Source organism: Lynx rufus, unplaced genomic scaffold, assembly GCF_022079265.1.
Source record: "Lynx rufus isolate CCGP_SWC_20201006 ecotype Redwood Valley unplaced genomic scaffold, mLynRuf1.p SCAF_3, whole genome shotgun sequence".
NCBI classification, from domain to species: Eukaryota; Metazoa; Chordata; class Mammalia; order Carnivora; family Felidae; genus Lynx; species Lynx rufus.
In genome coordinates this window covers 60,702,819-60,722,405 of record NW_025814845.1, presented here as the reverse complement: position 1 = coordinate 60,722,405, position 19,587 = coordinate 60,702,819, and the positions used below count along the sequence as shown (strand labels likewise).

Sequence of the window (19,587 nt, the reverse complement as noted above, 5' to 3'; positions counted from 1 at the left end):
TTGTCTGTGTCACAGTAAAACACACGTTTACCATGGCATCCAGGCTACCCAGTGGACTCCGGCACCAAATCCTTTCTCCCCCATTCTCTTGGTTCTAGCCATAGTCACTTTCTTGCTGTTTCTTGAACACACCAAGCACACTTCTGCTTCAGTCGTCTTCATTTGCTGACTCTTCCTAGCACATTTTCTCTCCCCAGGTATCCACATGGCTTGCTCCCTCACTTCCCTTAGGTTTTGCTCAAATTTCTCCGCATAAGAGACTTCCCCAATCATACACTAACCTTATGCACCTCCCTCCTCTCAGCTACTGGCAGGTTTTTGTCTGTCCCTTGTGTGCCTACACTAGAGCATGAGCTCCCCGCAGCAAGAGCAGTGACTCTTCGAGCTGTTTGATTCTGTGTCTCTAGGACCTGGCACAGAGTAGGTGTACACATTTGATGAACAATGAATGGGTAAAAGATATGAGAAGGTAATGCCTCCTCATCAAACTAATTTTGAATTATTAATTTTTAATAGTCTTCAGTTAGTAGTCTGATACTCACAAATTCTACATTTTCTTCATAAACACAATAACCATTCCTTGAAATGCATTCAGGGCAGCATTTTCCATCTAAGTGAATTAATTCTTCACCCTGTAGAAGGATTGCAGAGGCACATATCAAATTACTATCTCTAGGTAGCAGTGCTAAATTGCACAACAGCTGGATTCCCTGACTGGAATGAAAAACCTTAGCAGATACTTTGTTTTGGCCCATTGCTTACTCCATCTCCCCCTGTTGTCTTCCTATGGAAAATCTAGGCAATGCACCTCACCCCTCCAAGTGCTTTTTTATTCCAGTTCTGGAATGCATGTGTACAGATCCTTGCATCATTTCCCACCCATGACCAGGAGCTCCCATGAATAAGAATGGCCAACATTGCGACGTCTGAGTGGTTTAGTTGGTTAGGCATCCAACTCTTAATTTCGGCTCAAGTCATGATCTCACAATTGGTGAGATGGAGCTCTGCATCAGGCTCTGTGCTTGGGATTCTCTCTCTCTCCCTTTCTCTCCACCCCTCCCCCACTCATGCACTCATGCTCTCTCTCTCTCTCTCTCTCTCTCTCAATCTCAAAATAAATAAACATTAAAAAAAAAAAAGAATGGCCAAGATTAATTGTGGTAGTATTGGAAAGTTATGAATTTCAGAAAAGGATCAGGCTATCTTAAACATACAAGGTTTGAACTTGTGATTTGGTTTCATTAACAGTGCTCAAATCAAACCAACACTTTTTCTTGAATATGAAATCAGATACATCCCTGTATGCACAGATGCAGTCTCAGGCATAAATTAAACAGTAGAAAACTAATTTTTATTCAGTGTTCTGAAACTGTTATCCACATAATCACTATTTTTTTAATTAATTATAAGAGGAAGGAAAAAAGGTCACACAAAGAAGGTAGATGTTTAACTTTCAAAGTCTTACTATTTTAATTTCCCAATATTAATAATTTCATAATTTTTATTTTTATTATAAAATAATAAATGCTTACTAAAAAATTAAACAATTATAAATTCTATAACCTAGAAAGTCCAATTCCACTGCAATCTACCTTCCAGGGAATCTGCTGTTAAAGACATGATTTTTGTTTATAATTTTTCATATGCATATACTAACATCTAATATCTATAGGCTAACGAGTATTCTTTAAAGCGCTTTCCACTTTCTAAAGATATATATACTGTCTAAAGAATGGTGATGTTTCTTTAAATCAAGACATTATTTAATTTGGGATCTACATTACATTTAAAGTGCAGAAACCATGTTATGTAAAAATTGAATAACGTAGAATTGAGCAAACAGAATAATCACAATGATATTTCATGTTTAAAAACACTTTGCACTACAAAATACACAAAATAAAAGCAGTGGTTGTCTTTGAATTGCAGCATTATTGATGGATTTTAAAGTCTCTTTTCTACTTTTCTTGAGTTGTCAATTTGTGAAATGAATATGTATTATTTTAATGAAGGAAAATACACACTTTTAAAAGAAATACAAAAATACATGAATGATTGTAACTTTTTATAGTGCCTCAAAACTGATTTCAAAAAGAAAGGAGTTGTATAGACAGACCACTGTCCATCAAAATGTAATGCCCATCAGAGGCCAAGGGAGAGCAGTGGATGCTATAGCAAGCAGGCGTATTTACATATAAATGGTTTTGCAGAAACGTGACAAATCAGCTGGTAGCGCAAGACTAACCCAGAAACAGTGAAATTTGCTGTCAAAGCATATAAAAGGGTTTATATGCATGTAATCTAAGATGCTTAAAACAACATTTTAAAACAAGACAGAATATGTGTACTTCTTTTTTTTTTTTTAATTTTTTTTCAACGTTTTTTATTTATTTTTGGGACAGAGAGAGACAGAGCATGAACGGGGGAGGGGCAGAGAGAGAGGGAGACACAGAATCGGAAACAGGCTCCAGGCTCCGAGCCATCAGCCCAGAGCCCGACGCGGGGCTCGAACCCACGGACCGTGAGATCGTGACCTGGCTGAAGTCGGACGCTTAACCGACTGCGCCACCCAGGCGCCCCATAATATGTGTACTTCTATTGAAGACAAAACACGTGAGCAATTCTTGAGTGCCCACTCCATACATACAGAGAAAACTGAAAATGGAGCCGGCATCATCCCAGTAGGGCAAGGAAGGTAGCAGTTTTGAGTCTTCAAACACTACTGTAAATAACAGCAAGCCTTGCTGCTGGGGAACAAGGATTCAGTTTTGGTGAGGTAGGGAGTTCTAAATAGATGTGCTATTTATAGAAGAAGCCTGGATGCCCCAAACTGCGTCAGTTCACTGCGGTGAGGAGCTGGCTCCAATTAGCATTTGACTTTTGCTTTGAGAAAAATTGCTTTGCGGAACAAAACTAATTCTTTTCTTTTTAAGAGGATTCTGCTGCATAGGTCAGGTGGAATCTGGTAACCCCTCCCCACCGAATCACATCAACATCCATCCACCAGACGCAAGACTGTGTGATTCCACTCGCTTGCCCATTGGAAAAGGAAACACTCTTTTAAGGGAATTTTCCTCCACTGGAGAACGGAAAGGTACCTCACACTTATGGTATGCCTACCCTCTTCTGTGCATTTTGCTAGAAGCTTCAATCCCACCTCCCCCACACTACCATCATTTTATGCCTCATATGTGAATGCTAAGTCCTTTAAAAAACAAAGTAATTTGACTTCTTGAATTCATGCTCAAAAATACCCCAAAATGTAGAAAAAATGAGAATCATCATACTATGCTATTTTACTATTGATTTATTTGTGTTTCGGTGTCTAGGGATTTGGTTGGATACATCAGAAACAAACGTCATATGATTCTTTCCTTTTTTAAAAAAGAAAAACTGTGTGCTGATTTCCATGCTACTCAGAACACTGCTGTTGATAACCAATGTGATAATTCTTACAGTGGTGAAGGTGCACAATTCTGTCTCTTCTTCTAGAAGTTTATTTTTTTGCATCTTTGTGGATGTACATACACTTAGATTTAATCTATCCTTGGTATCTAGGATTAGAAACCAAATGACCTTGGTATTCTAGATAAGGCTAAAAGTGGGGTAGAACTGAATAAAAATACCAATAGCCTACTTTCACACTCCCCTGGCAGATAGTCATTTTCTTCAGATGCTCCTAATGCATTTAATTCATACTTCCATAATCATTGGTGCTACTGCATATTATGATTTCTGTTTATGTATCTGACTTCCCCCAAAGCCTGGAAACTCTTGAGATTAGAATGTGTCTTATTCCTCTTTTTATCTCCAAGCTAAGCAGAAGTTAGGAAGTTTGTATTCCAGGCGTTCACAAGGTCATTAACCAGTGCTATTTGCAGAAGCATGGCACAGAATGAAGGCTAAGGGATATTTCTGGTAAGGTTCAATTTTGGTTAAAGTTTCATTCTGGTTCCAGTTTAGAACCCAGTGCCTTAAACCACATTTGGAAACACAGAGGTCACCTGGAAGACACTAGTTTAGTTAACTAAAGACCTGGAGAAATGGGATAAAGGCATTGGAACTCCTCAGTTCATAAATGAGGAGCTGGGGGTGAGAGAACTGGGAGGAGATAAGATTGTGCTGTGGGGTGACTGGTGGGCAGTCAAGGCCCTCTGCACTTACCTCAGTGGTCGCTCCCCATTTTTTCTAAGAACAGCAAAGATGACCTGGCATACGGGGGCCACAGATAGGTGTCGTGGAGGATAGCAGGCACTTGGAAATGCATTAGCATTGGAGACAGTGGGTCAAATTATTTTCTGTGATTGAGACTCTTTGTTCAGACTTCACTGGAAATAGGTGGCTACAGAACCCACCCCACCAGAATCACCTCTCCCACATTTTCCATAAACCCTGGGGTGTTATTAGGCAAATTGAAACCTTAGAAAATAACCCTGCATCCTCAGGGAGACTGCCAAGGCCAGGAAGCCCAGCCTCAGCCTGAGACAGAGGGAGAAAGAAAAGGGCCCTGAGTAGGATTTTTCTCATCTTCATCCAACCATTCTGACTCCCCTGACATCAAGAAGGAAAGGAAATGAAAAGGCGTGTGGGGGGAAATAAATCTGCAAAAGCAAGACCCTCTTTACCTAAATATGTTTCAGCTCTGCCAAGACTTAGAAGTAAGAGGCAAAATGAAAAATCACCCTGTCATTGACAGCCCTGTTTGAAAGGTTGTTCCTCCTCAGGCTCAGTGCTAAGAGGAGCTGAGATGTGGGGGAGAAGAACTAGAAAGAAAAATGCCTTCACAGACGTCCAGTGCTTCAGATCTTCTGAGTTTCCCTCATCTACTCAAGTTCACAACCCTGCGGGAAATTGGTGGGGCGGATGGGAGCGGTGAGGGAGAAGGACACAACTTTAAAAGCAATTTGTTTTGCAATGGGTCAAAATTGAGTTCAAAGAGGAAGAAAAAAAAAGTAATTTCCCTACAATATACATCTATAGTCCAAACAGAGCCTGCTTTGTTAGAAGCTTCTAGAAATTCTGCAGACAGCAAAAGTCAACAGAGGTCAACTGAGTTAATTATTTATGAGGTTCCCCTCCCTCTCTTTAAAACAAAAACAAAAACATTTCATTTTCTTTCCTGATCCACAGAAGCAGCCTGTAGGGGCTGGCTCTCCTTTCTGCTAAATGCTGCCAGTGGGGCCTGCAACAGAAGCTGGGCCATGGGAGCACCTGCAGACCTCTGTTTTACAAACATAGCAAGCTGGGCAGGCCCCCAGCCATGAGGTCCAGCTGCGCTGACTGATAGGCTAATGTCCCATATCATGTCCTTCCCTTTCACGTCTCCGGCTCAGGGCTTCCAATCTGACCAGATGCATTGAGAACTAAAAACTCCAGGGGGCTGTTCCCAGCCAGTCTGAACAAATAGTGACATTTATTTTACACCACAGAATCTTTGTGCTAGAAGACTCTGTGAAATGTGAGTGGTCAACCTGGCTGTCGCCTTTGCTGCCAAAAAGTAAGGAACAGGTTAGGGACCAGCTATCCCTTTGTAGAGAATTGTTACAGTCCAAGTGGAAATGCCTTTGCTTCTTACCCGGGCACACTCCACTTTGGCACACTCTCCAGTCTGGCAGGTCACTTGGCCGTGGTCACACATGCAGAACTCGCAGGCAGAGCCCTTCCACATTTCATCCTGGTACCGCACAATCCCATTGTGTGAGCAGCTTCCCGCAGGAGACACACATTCCTCACAGCATTCCCCGTGGCGCTGAGCCCTTCTCTGACCCTGAAGAAACAAAGATGGCAGATAAAGGGCAATGTTCTCCACCCGACCTAACCCAGCTGAGGCAAGTTCCTCTCTGCCTCAGCCCTCCTTTCTAGGAAGCAGATCTTTTATATCTTTATCTAATATTTCTAGGCATAATAAAACTTTTGATTCCCTCAAAAGACACACTGGACTAAGAAATGCATTTCTTAAATGCCCCAGAATAAATTTTTATAAATCAAGCTACACTCCATCAAATACCTTGTCACATCTTAGTGGGGGGCAGGCCTGTTTGTGGCACCTGACCTCACCCTGGTCACATACACATGTGGTACAGGCATTTTCGTTCCACTGGTCACCATGCTGAGGAAAGAAAGGACAAAGTGGAAAATCAAATGTCACATATATAAAATAGAAACACAGGAACATAAGACACACAATTTTTATTACCATTTTTAATTGAGTCACATTGAATGTACTCCTGAGAATGATGTCATTTAGGCAGCAACAGCCTCTAAGAAAAAAAGTCAACAAATGTCCAAAGGGAACTTTACATTCATTTTTATTCAACTACATGCATTCCACAGATGTGTTGAGGGCCTACTCTATGCCAGGCCCAGGCCCAAAGAGTCTCTGGAGCATCAAGATTCATAAGAAGACCCTGTTTGCTGCCTAATCAGTGGTCATTCTTTAGCTCCTCTTCTTTGCCAGGAGACCCAGTGCCTACTGCCACGTAGTCACTTTCCCAGCTTCCCTTGCAGTTAGAGCAAGGGCATTTTCCAATCCTAACTGAGGAGACCTCTGAAGAAGTTTGCTATAGCATTGGAAGCCAAAGACTCCTCTCCCATAAAAGAAGAAAAGCCATCCCTTTTCCTCACCAGCCTTTAGTAATGATTGTGTATGCATGAGCTGCCTAGACTTGAGGAAGACATCTTGGGGACATGAAGGGACAAGACAGAAAGCAAATGACAACATGCAATGGATGGTAGGGTGGACAGATCAGAAAAGAGCTTAGGGGTAACTGGATGGCTCAGTCAGTTAGGCGTCTGACTTCAACTCAGGTCACGATCTCGCAGTTTGTGAGTTTGAGCCCCGCATCAGGCTCTCTGCTTTCAGCATGGAGCCTGCTTGGGATCCTCTCTCACCCTCTCTCTCTGTGCCTCCTCTGCTCACACTCCCTCTCTCTCTTTCTCAAAAATAAATAAACATTTTTTAAAGAGCTTAGATCCTTGAAGACATCACTGAGACCTGAATTGATCAACCCTACAACTGCCCTATCTCTACATTTTTTGTTATATGAGATATTTCGTGTTTTCATTTTAGCCACTTTTAGAGGAGTATTTCTGTTACTTGCAACCAAAAACATCACAATAGATATAAAGGCCATCTCTTCCAGGAGAAATTAATCTGGCACATATGTGGCTATTGTATTGGACAACACAGATCTAGTACATCCAAAAATCCTTTCCCAATTAGTTATGTTCATTCAGACTTCAAGTGACCCATCAAGAATTTGTGACACTCATTCTCTAATATTCAGTTCCAGATTCTGTACTGAGAGTCATAATTCCAATTTATACTTAGTCTTCCATAGAGTGGCTGGCAAACAAAGAAGTAGTCGGTTTTATTTTTTATAGGTTCTTTGCTTTTGAATAATGTAACCTTCTTTTGGCTCAGTAGGGCACTCCTAAGATAGAACATCCATTCACTCATTTAATTTGCTGAACTCATTTTTATTTGGCACCTATTATGTGTTAGGCACAATTATCTAGATTATTCCAATAGTACTTTCAAGTGTGCAGTTTCCACCACCCCTAGCTTCTCACCTCTCTTGCCACTCTCCCCTACCACCCCCATGCTTCCCCACAGTGTAAGGCAGGCAGAAGCTGTCTCTGGATATCAGTACATGCAATCCAACCAAAGCAGATAGACATTCCAGGGCCTCCAACCTAAGTGTAAACTGATAGTAACCAATGATAGTCCTTTTTTCCCTTTGAGACGTGTGAACAGTAAGTTCACCAAGGTTCGTGAAGCAGGTGCTGCCTGCCAGCACATTCCTTTATATTTCTAATCCCCTTCAACTTAATTTTTTCATAAAGGCTTTCCACAAAGAGAAGAAAAAAGCTGTTTATGTACTGAATTACTAATCTTGGCAAAGACTCAGACAAGAGGGTGGGGAAGTGTGGTGGTTGGAAGGGCGGAGGGCATATGTGTGAGAACGTATGTCAAAACACCTACAGTGGGGACATCAAAGGTTACCTCGTATGCTTGGCCAGATGCAGAGCAGGATCGGGAAGAGCACTGTGGGCAACATTTTCCAGGAACTCGGATGATAGTTTCATCCTTAGACCCAAAAAAGGAACAATCCATCAAAAGGAGACATTAATAAAACCCACAACAGTAGGAAAATTTCATTCATAGCCCACTCAATCATGTGCCTCAAGCATCCATAAATAGCAATTTCCTCTCGTTTAGTATTTATTAGTCACCTGGTGCTTTGATAAGAATTTGCACTTCCAAAGTCAGCGTGATTCTTAAGACATTTGCACATTCCTCAAGTCCTACCCTCTTTTCTAAGAGCAAACAAAAGCACAAATAATAATAATAACAATAATAATTGTACTCAGTGTTTATCAGGCATGATTTTAAGGCTTTACATTTTTTTTTTATTTTTTTTAACGTTTATTTATTTTTGAGACAGAGAGAGACAGAACATGAACGGGGGAGGGTCGGAGAGAGAGGGAGACACAGAATCTGAAACAGGCTCCAGGCTCTGAGCGGTCAGCACAGAGCCTGACGTGGGGCTCGAACTCACAGACCGCGAGATCATGACCTGAGCCGAAGTCGGACGCTCAACCGACTGAGCCACCCAGGCGCCCCGGCTTTACATTATTTTAAGTCTTCTTTCCTAAGAAGTAGATGTTCTTTTCCTTGCTTTACAAACAAGAAGAGTAAAGACCAGAGAGATTATGTGACTCGCCCAAGGTCACACAGCCAACCTGGTAATGATAACGGTTGGAGCAAGACTTCACAGCACAGAACCATACCAATACTTAAGGATATTTACACTCCAGCTGAGTTATTGCTAAATCCAAAACGAAGTTATCCCTCTATTGATAAGCTACTTCACTATTCTTTTGCATCTTTATGTGAATCCACACATTTACATATATGCACTACATGCAAAAAAAATCAATCGTATCTCTAGATATTTGGGAATAAAGGCAGAAAAAAAGTAGGTGAGCTATTTGGGAATAAGGGCAGAAAAAAGTGGGTGACAGAGACTAAACGCCCAAGGAACTGCTCCCTGCCCTCTCCCTACTTCTCACCTCTACCACTCTCATCCCCCAAATATTAGACCATTTGTCTCCATTGCCCTGCAAAGAATTTTCACAAGAACAGTTCCGTCATTGATACCAAAGAGTCAGCTTCTCACTTTGATTTATCACCACAACCTTTTGAATGACAGGAAGGTAGACAAATTAAAGGCAAGGTTACAATATACTAAACTTTAAGGACCAAGAACTGGTTTATCTTACCGTTACTTTCACTTTGTCTTACAAGAAGCACAAAAGAGCTTTAACTTTTCTTGAACAGTTCCAGTCATACCTCAGTAGTTCTTTAACTCAACTGTATATGATCAGTTAAATTAATGCATTACTATCTAATAGGGATTTATTTCAAGCAACTGAGTCACTGGAATTAAAATGACAACTGTTTTTGATGCTTTAGGTTATTTCATTTCCTTATTCTTCTACATGAAAAATATTATGACCATTGATGTTTAATAGAGTAGTGAAAATTGGGACACATGCTGAAATCATCAAGCATTTCTGAACCTCAGAACTCTTCAGCTTAATGAAATTTTAGTGAGAAAGTAAAATAACGGTATATTTGATGTCACACTATTCAGTAATTTTATTGTAGTAAACAAATGAATTTATACAATGCTTGGTAAACAGGGAACGAATGTCAGGATCACAAATCTTGAATCAGCACAGAGTTAGTATCAGTCTATCTTAACCAACATGGACTAGACCCAAGTATAGTAGCAGAGTCAACTCAAGAGCATGGGGGAAGGAATTAGCTGTAGTAAGGTTGATACAAGGAAAATCAAACTTTCTAATTCTTACTGGCAATACCCAATTATATATTTTATTGACAGAAACAGAATCTTTATTCACCAATCCAGATCAATAAGGGCAGGAAAGAAAAGCATTTAAAGAGAAGATATCCCAGGTTACAAGAGAACTATCTGACTGAGAGGTGGTAATTCACCCGGGCTGGTGCTTCATAAGCAAGACTGGACATGCAAGTAAGAAGATGCACAGTAAAATAGGTCAGAAAAATGGAAAAGATTTTTAACAGTGCATTTTGTTGCTATCTTCTATCTGTATCATTTCATCCTGGGCTATGTAGATTTGTCCTTCCAAAAGCATAGGCTATACAGGGGCCAGCCAACTATGGATCATGGACCAAATCCAGCCTACCACCTGTTTCCATAAACTTTTATTGGAATGCAGCCACGTCCACTCATTTACATATTATCTATAGCTGTCTTTGTGTTACAATGGCAGAGTTGAGTAGTTGTTTCAATTGAATGGCACACAAAGCTGAAAATATTCACTATCTGGCTCTTTACAGAAAAAGTTCACCAACCCCAGGTCTTATATAGTACCTTCAGTAAACACAGAAATTGATACAAAAAAACTATGATTACTGTCATTACAATTGGGGGTAGGACTACCATTAAGGATATATTTAATTGTGGTTTTTCATATTCCTTAAATAAAAATATTTATGATAAAAATTTTATGGTGTATTATGGCTAACAGCTCTTGGTGAAATATTTTCCCACTATGATACCTCTGTAGATAGAGAAAGAGATAAAAATTTCACCACCAAAAAGTAAAACATCCAACCCCCTGCCACTGCTATGAGGAAGTCCCATTGAGCATAAGACATTTTATGGCCTTTCTTTGCTGTGTAAACCTAAATAGATATAAGAACCATCACGTCTGCCTAACTCCCTGCCTTTCTATACCAAACACAACCCAGATTCATCCCTCCGGTGTGTGGCCACAACTGTTGGAAGCAGTCAGAATGCCAGCCCTCGCCTCCCTCAACATCTTTCTTGCTACATCTAATCAGAGCCCATAATGTAAAAAGGGGGGGGGGGGAGACTGGGAAGTATGTGTGTTGGAGGAGGCAGAGAGAGTGATAAAAAGTAGCAGGATAGGACAATGCCTCAACTGAAAAGCACATGGTCACTGAGGGAGGAAGAGAGCCTTTGCAGCGGTGCATACTGGGGATTACAGTTTTTTTGTTTCACATATTAAAAATGTAAGAGGGCTGAGCAGTGGAGGTAGAAAAAGATCCAATCTTAGTACAATAGGGACATACTAAATGGAAACCCTCAGACAAGGAGACATATTTCTTAGCATCTGGCTATGGATCCAAGAAGGGGAGTTAGCCAGGGGCAGGCCACTTACCCTTGCAGCTTTCGAGCAGTGGGTATGGACAGATTTCTCTTGATCAAGGATAAGTAAATAGAAGGCAAGGAACTTGGGAAAAACCCTGAAGAGCAAACAAAACTAATAATGTTCTGAAGATTCAGAGAAAGAGCAGACTTCTGAAAACTACACCTATAAGATCTTAAAAAAAAAAAAAGGACTTAAAAGCAATTTTGCAACTTCAGTAAGATGCAAGAAAATGCAGTCTTTATTAAATGGAAGCAAGCAGCAATAAAGAAAGAATAAGCGTTAGGATAAAAAACTAGATGAACCAGTGAGAGGAAAAATAAGGAAGAATTAAAAGAAAATTAAAGTGAAATAGTCAAATTAAAATCAATACTAGAAGTGGTAAATACAAACTCAAGAAGCTCTCTCCATATGAAGAGGAAAGACACAAAGTGAAAAATGGTAAGAAAGAACATGATTGATAATAAGGGGGGAGGGGAGCAATCCAAGAATCATTATAACTGTTTCTGGAGAAATGAGAATAATTGGAATTAATATGATTAAATCAAAGCCATAACTGGAGAAAGCATTTAAAAAACTAGAATACAGGCTGAAAGGGCTTCACCATATTCTAGGCAACAAGGTGAAAAGACACCTCACCTAGAAATATCCTGAAAAAGTTTTTTGATTATAAAGATAAAGACACAACCTGCAAGAATCCAACAGACTAAAATTAGCTGAACACAATGGAATAGAAGGCAGACGGACATCAGACTTTCCCGCCAGGGCACTAAATTTCAGGATTTAGTGGAAAAGAGTCCACAGAGTTGGGATGTGAAGAAATTATAATGGCTCCCAATTTTTGACCCCTCCAATTATACCTAATGTATATGGGCAATAAGAAAATGATTTTCAGGGGCGCCTGGGTGGCTCAGTCAGTTAAGCTTCTGACTTCGGCTCAGGTCACAATCTTGCAGTTCATGAGGTCGAGCCTCATGTTGAGCTCTGTGCTAATAGCTCAGAGCCTGGAGCCCGCTTCAGATTCTGTGTCTTCCTCTCTCTCTGCCCCTCCCCTGTTTGTGCTCTGTCTCTCTCTCTCTCTTTCTCAAAAATAAATAAACATTAAAATTTTTTTTAAATAATAATTTTCAAGCACTTAGTGGCTGAGAAGACATACAATCTTCTATCTTTCTTGAAAGAAGATCCAAAGATGAAGTTCAACCTACTCAGATTAATCAATATGGGGAATGGGAAAATTATAGTATTTAAAAAAATTGGTGGTAGTATCATCAGAAACAACTCTCATCAGACTGAACAGACCATTTTAATGTCTGTTTTAATGTACCTGAACAGACCATTTTAATATACCTACAAAAATGTGGATGGGTCAGAGCTCTGTTCACAAAAGTTGAAAGCAAGCAATTTCAGTATAAATTTATATCCCTCCCTAAGGGAACAACACCCTGTTTGAACATATGATATTTCTTTTTGTCAGAGATTATCACCAACTTCTCTTTTATTGTTATTAATTTATTTTTTAATTTAAATCCAAGTTAGTTAACATAGAGTGTAATAATGATTTCAAAAATAGAATTTAGTGATTCATCACTTACATATGACACCCAGTGATCACCCCAACAAGTGCCCTCCTTAATACCCATCGCCCAGTTAGCCCATCCCCCCACTCAACACCCTGCCAGCAACCCTCAGTTTATTCTCTGTATTAAAGAATCTCTTATGGTTTGTCTCCTTGTTTTTATCTTATATTTGCTTCCATCCCTCTATGTTCATCTGTTTTATTAATTCCACATATGAGTGAAATTATATGATATTTGTCTTTCTCTGACTTATTTTGCTTAGTATAATACACTCTAGTTCCATCCACGTTGCTGCAAATGGAAAGATTTCATTCATTTTGATTGTTGAGTAATATTCCATTATATATTATATATATAATCAGCATTACATATATTGCTGAGCATATTCCATTATATATACCACATCTTCTTTATCCATTTGCTGAGTAATATTCACATATACACACACACACACACACACACACACACACACATACCACATCTTCTTTATCCATTCATCAGGCAATGGACATTTGGGCTTTTTCCATACTTTGGCTATTGTCAATAGTGCTGCTGTAAACATTGGGGTGCATGTGCCCCTTCAAATCACTCCTATATCCTTTGGATAAATACCTACCTAGTAGTGCAATTGCTAGGTTATAGGGCAGTTCTATTTTTAATTTTTTGAGGAACCCCCATTCTATTTTCAAGAGTGGCTGCAGCACTTTGCATTCCCACCAGCAGTGCAACAAAGATCCTCTCTCTCTGAATCCTTGCCAACATCTGTTGTTGCCTAAGTTGTTAATGTTAGCCATTCTGACAAGAGTGAGGTAGTAGCTCATTGTGGTTTTGATTTGTATTTCCCTGATAACGAGCAATGTTGATCATCTTTTCATGTGTCTGTTAGCCATCTGGATATCTTCTTTGGAAAAATGTCTATTCATGTCTTTTGTCCATTTCTTCACTGGATTATTTTTTGGGTGTTGAGTTTGATAAGTTCTTTATCTCATATGTCATTTGCACATGTCTTCTCCCATTCCTTCAGTTGCCTTTCAGTTTTGCTGATTGTTTCCTTTGCTTTGCAGAAGTTTTTTATCTTGATGACGTCCCAATAGCTCATTTTTGCTTTTGTTTCCCTTGCCTCTGGAGACGTTGAGTGAGAAGTGGCTGCAGCCAAGGTCAAAGAGGTTTTGGCCTGCTTTCTCCTCAAGGATTTTGATGGCTTCCTGTCTTACATTTAGGTCTTTCATCCATTTTGAGTTTACTTTTGTGTATGGTGTAAGAAAGTGGTCCAGGTTCATTCCTCTTGTGTGTTGCTGTCCAGTTTTCCCAACACCATTTGCTGAAGAGATTGTTTTTATTCCATTGGATATCCTTTCCTGCTTTGTCAAAGATTAGTTGGCCATACCTTTGTGGGTCTATTTCTGGGTTCTCTGTTCTGTTCCATTGATCTATGTGTCTGTTTTTGTGCCAGTGCCATACTGTCTTGATGATTACAGCTTTGTAATATAGCTTGAAGTCTGGACTTGTGATGCTTCTAGCTTTGGTTTTATTTCTCAATCTTTTCATTGAGAGCTGATTTGTGACCCAGTATGTGATCTATTATGGAGAATATTCCATGTGAACTTGAGAAGAATGTGTATTCTGCTGGTTTAGAATGAAATGTTCTGAATATCATCTGTTAAGTCCATCTCGTCTAGTGTGTCATTCAAAGCCATTGTCCCCTTGTTGATTTTCTGCTTAGATGATCTGTCCATTGTTGTAAGTGGGGTGTTGAAGTCCCCTACTATTATGGTACTATTATCAATGAGTTTCTTTGTTTGTGATTAATTGATTTATATATTTGGGTGCTATCACATTGGGCATATAAATGTTTACAATTGTTAGATTTTCTTGGTGAATAGACCCCTTAATTATGATATAATGCCCTTCTTCACCTTTTGTTACAGTCTTTATTTTAAAATCTAGTTTTTCTGATATAAGTATGGCCACTCCAACTTTCTTTTGATGACCATTAGCATGATAGATGGTTCTCCAACTCCTTGCTTTCAATCTTCAGGTGTCTTTAGGTCAAAAATGAGTCTCTTGTGGGGCACCTGGGTGGCTTAGTCAGTTAAATGTCTGACTTTGGCCCTGGTCATCATCTCACGATTCGTGGTTTGAGCTCCTCATCAGGCTCTATGCTGACAGCTCAGAGCCTGAAGCCTGCTTCGGATTCTGTGTTTCCCTCTCTCTCTCTGCCCTTCCCCCACTCATACTCTGTGTCTCTTCCTCTCAAAAATAAATAAACATTAAAAAAAATTTGAAGTAGTTCTTGTAAGCAGCATATAGATGGGTCTTGTTTTCTTATCCATTCTTATACCCTATGTCTTTTGATTGGAGCATTTAGTCCATTTAGATTTAGAGTGAGTACAGAAAGATATGAATTTAGTGCCATTGTGTTGCCTGTAGAGTTGATGTTTCTGGTGATGTTCTCTGGTCCTTTCTAGTCTTTGTTACTTTGGTGTTTTGTTTTGTTTTTTCTTTTCTCCACTCAAAGAGTCCCCTTTAAAATTTCTTGCAGGGCTGGTTTAGTGGTCACGAACTCCTCTAGCTTTTATTTGTCTGGGAAACTCTTTAACTCTCCTTCTATTTTGAATGACAACTTTGCTGGATGAAGAATTCTTGGCCACATATTTTTCCGATTCAGCATGTTGAATATATCCTGCCACTCCTTTCTGGCCTGCCAAGTTTCTGTGGATAGGTCTGCTGCAAATCTGATCTATCTTCCCTTATAGGTTAAGGACTTTTTTCCCTTGCTGCTTTCATAATTCTTTCCTTATCTCTGTATTTTGTGAATTTGACTATGATGTGCCTTGTTGATGGTCATTTTTTGTTGAATCAAATGGGAGTTCTCTGGATTATCCCAGCCTCTAAAATGTGATTACAACCATGAAACAAAAAAATATATCCACATTTGCCTACAAAAAAAATTGGAATGAATTACCCCCAAAATATATTGTGGTGTTTTTGAATGGTAGAAATATAGATGATCATTTTCTGCTTTTCTGCCTTTTCCAAACTTTGCTTAGTAAGTACAGATTCCTTTTACAATTTAAAAGAAAAAAAAACTCTTACATTAAAAATCAAGTTTTTTTCTGGAGCTCAAGACCTGGAAATACACTTTTTCTGATGGACTTGTGTGTTTTTAACATTTAATGAGTTAATGCATATAAAATAGTTGCAATCATGTTCAAGTCTGTTAGTGACTATTGTTATTGTGATTATTACTATACATAAATGTTATATAACTCAACATTTTGGAAGGCCATATAGTATAATGGTTAAAAATATGAGTCAGGTGGGGCACCTGGGAGGTTTAGTCAGCTGAGCATCCATCTTTGGCTCAGGCCCCATGATGTCACAGTTTGTGAGTTCGAGACTTGCATTGGGCTCACTGCTGTCAGCAAGGAGCCTACTTCAGATCCTCTGTCCCCCTCTCTCACTGCCCCTCCACCACTCACCCTTTCTCTCTCTCTCTCTCAAAAATAAATAAACATTGAAAAAAAATATGAGACGGGTGTGGTCTGTTGAATTTGTGATGCAGAATTGACTAGGTTAGAAGCACTGCTACTTCCTAACTGTGGTACCTTACGCAAGTCACTTAAGCTCTCCATATCTCAGTTTTATCTACCAGCAAGAGGGGATGATAATAATGGTTCTTACTTAATCAGGTTTTTATGAGAACTACAAAGCCCTTAAAATTAATGACTGGCACATAATAAATGCCAAAACTGTGGTGATGGTGATGACAACGATGATGGTAGAAGGTAGACAGTGGTGATGATGTTACCATCAAAAGCCTAAATTTTATAATGCTCCTTTATATCATCAGAACATCTCATATTTAATAATGATATTAAATCAAGAAAAATATTTCTAAATAATCTGAGAGTTGTTTTTCTAAAGTATGTGATAGCAAAAATACAAACTTAATGATACAAGAGTGATTAAAATCAACCTATTTTTAAGACTCCAGAATGCTTGTATATCAGCTAGCTCTAAAGTATGGTACCAAATTTCATCTTTTTAAATTAATTATGTATATCAGTGCAAACTATATGTGAGTGCAGTGTTTGAAGCTAGAGTTTGTGTTTAATGTTTTTAAAAATGGGAACTAGCACTTTCAGTTATTCCAATATCTATCCCCCTAACATGCAGTCCATTAAGGTTTCAAAGATGTAAAGCAGAAGGCTCACAATGTGGTGTTTCCTCCATGCCTCCTCCCACTTTCCTTATTGCAATGGTGGCAAACTGCTTAATTACCCTTCATACACAAGGGAACTGAATCCTGGAAAGTGCTAAATCAAAATGCCCCAACACTACAGCGTCCTCTGAATGTGAGATATTGTGCAACTCTACAGAGAAGCTCATTTGTAATCTCAGCACTGGGAGAAGACTTTGTGATGAATTGGGAGATGTGACACGAGCATGGTGGTTGTGGTAGGGTGGGTAATACAATCTAGTCTTTCAATTAGATACATTTTCCCTTTATTTGGCATTTAGCATTTCTTGTCTAATTGCCTTTTGTCTGCCTTTAAAAATATTGCCCAATTGTCACAATATGCCATGTTATTGATTTTGTTTTATTTGACACAAAGTACTGCTCTGTATCAACTGAATGTTGGCTTCCAGCTTTTCCTTAGATCAAAAATGAGCTGTTTTTCAACTGGAGGCAAACTCCTTTCATGGTTATCTGTCAACTGCCAAGGAACATCCATAGGAGCCTCTGGAAGAGTAAAAACTATAAAATACCATGTATACCACATTTATTTGCCATTGATTTTCTCTTCTAAATTTGTGTGAAGAGTCTAATGTTTTGAAAATCAGATGAACTTTAAATGAAGAACAAAATCCCACCATTTTTTAAAGCTTCCCAGAGAAGATTTGAATAACTTGAATCATTATCTTATAAGAATTAAAAAGTACACATCTGGATAATCATGTTCAAAGACATGCATATGTCTTTAAAAGCAAGACTATACCTATGCACTGAGACACAATACCTGATCATATTACTGGCTTTTCCAGATGTTTAGCTTGACATTTTTGCAACATCTGCAACTGCCTTCTTTGTAGGTACCCTCAAGGCTCACTTTCATTACGTAAAATTAGCCTAAATGGCTGATAATTAGACCTATCTATAGCTTCTAACAGTAAAAGAAACATCTCAAGGGTGGTCTCCAAAAGTATAAGGAAAACAAAACTGCCTTTGCTTCTTTTTCCTAGTACTTTTGAGGCCTGCCTGACAAACTCAGAAGAGGCTCAGATTCCTGAACAGTGAAGTTAATAGTCTATGAAGGATCCATTTAGAGGCTGTCTTCCTTACCTGGTTACAAAACAGAGGTTGACACTGAGCTGTGAAGCACTGGGCGACCCCATTTCTACACACACATTTAGCACACCGACTCAGTGGCCAGTCTTCCCCATCCTGGAATACACGGCCTTCATAGGAACAAGGTTCTGGAAGGTCAGAAAAAATAAGGATTACTGGGGGGATTGTACTTGCTGATCCCAGGGCTGACTGCATGGGTGTGTAGCCAGTATAGTCACACAGGGCCCTGTGGTTGGGGGCGCTCAGACTTGGGGATTAAAACTCTGCAGTCAGGGGCACCTGGGTGGCTCAGTCAGTTATGTGCCTTACTCTTGATTTTGGCTCAGGTCAGGATCTCAAGGTTTGTGAGTTGGAGCCCCATGTCGGGATTCACCCTGGGGAGCCTGCTTGATATTATATATAGATGATGATATAGATGATATATAGATAGATATAGATTAGATATATAGATATAGAGATGGAGATAGAGATAGAGATAGAGATAGATAGATATAGATATATGTCCCTCTCTTTCTGCCCCTCCCTTTCTCTCTCTGTGTCTCTCTTTCAAAATAAATGAACAAACTTTAAAGAAAAAAAACTCTGCAGTCACGGTATGGAGTTCTTAATAACTTCCTAAGTTTTGTAAGTGAAGTCTGGTGAGACAACGTAACATGTGCTAGGGAGCCTCAGCTGATGCATGGTCCTGCATTCCACTACCCCCTTGCCTTCCTGAGATGGGTTCTCAGCCACTTGCTCCCAAAATCACACTCAGTTGATGCGGAGAACAAAGGCAAAAGAAATGTAAGAAAAGATTAAATTTCCTCCGCAGCCCATTGACAAGTACTTAAGACAGGGTGACCTTCCTCTAGGAACTCAGCTGCCTTGATATTAATGCTTTGTTAAGGCAAAGGCAACCTTAGTTTGACATTAGCCCGACCTCCAGGATCCTATAAGTCTTCTTAAACTTATAAAAATCTCTTTAGAAACTTCCTTTACCTCTACCACCCCAACCAAGATATATGTTAGTAATCATCCTCCAAGCATATGGCCCACTGATATACATCTGAAGGACCTCATGTCTAAGGTTTTACTAGACAGTAGTAAATGATCCTAACAGCAGCTAGCTCCTCAAAGTCCTGGAAACCTTGCTTCCAAATTCCTTAGAGACTTATGCTATCCCTAACCCCCTTCCAATGAAAGTATATAATCAGTCACTCCTCACAACCCCAGCGCAATTCTTTCTGCCCACAGATCCTGTCCCTGTGTTTTAATAAAACCACATTTTTTGCACCAAATATGTCTCAAGAATTCTTTCTTGACTGTTCATTCCTGGACCCCGACATCACTGTGAACACTGCCATCTTGCACCCACAGCAGGGACCTGGATGCGGGTGCTAGGGGAGTACATGTGCCCTACGCACCAAGTAGCAGGATGTGGCCTTGGGGTGC

General features: G+C 39.6%; 1 protein-coding gene across 1 annotated transcript in view; it reads right to left on the bottom strand.

Moving 5' to 3' along the window:
- FRAS1 (Fraser extracellular matrix complex subunit 1) overlaps positions 1 to 19,587 on the bottom strand; it is a 293,351-nt gene that overhangs the window by 235,056 nt on the left and 38,708 nt on the right. The window contains exons 5-9 of the mRNA XM_047092267.1: positions 18,151 to 18,284; positions 8,006 to 8,089; positions 6,008 to 6,109; positions 5,576 to 5,767; positions 543 to 632 (exon numbers count right to left, since the gene is read on the bottom strand). Of these exons, the coding sequence (XP_046948223.1) occupies positions 543 to 632; positions 5,576 to 5,767; positions 6,008 to 6,109; positions 8,006 to 8,089; positions 18,151 to 18,284 (602 nt within the window). The remainder of the gene's footprint in view (positions 1 to 542; positions 633 to 5,575; positions 5,768 to 6,007; positions 6,110 to 8,005; positions 8,090 to 18,150; positions 18,285 to 19,587) is intronic.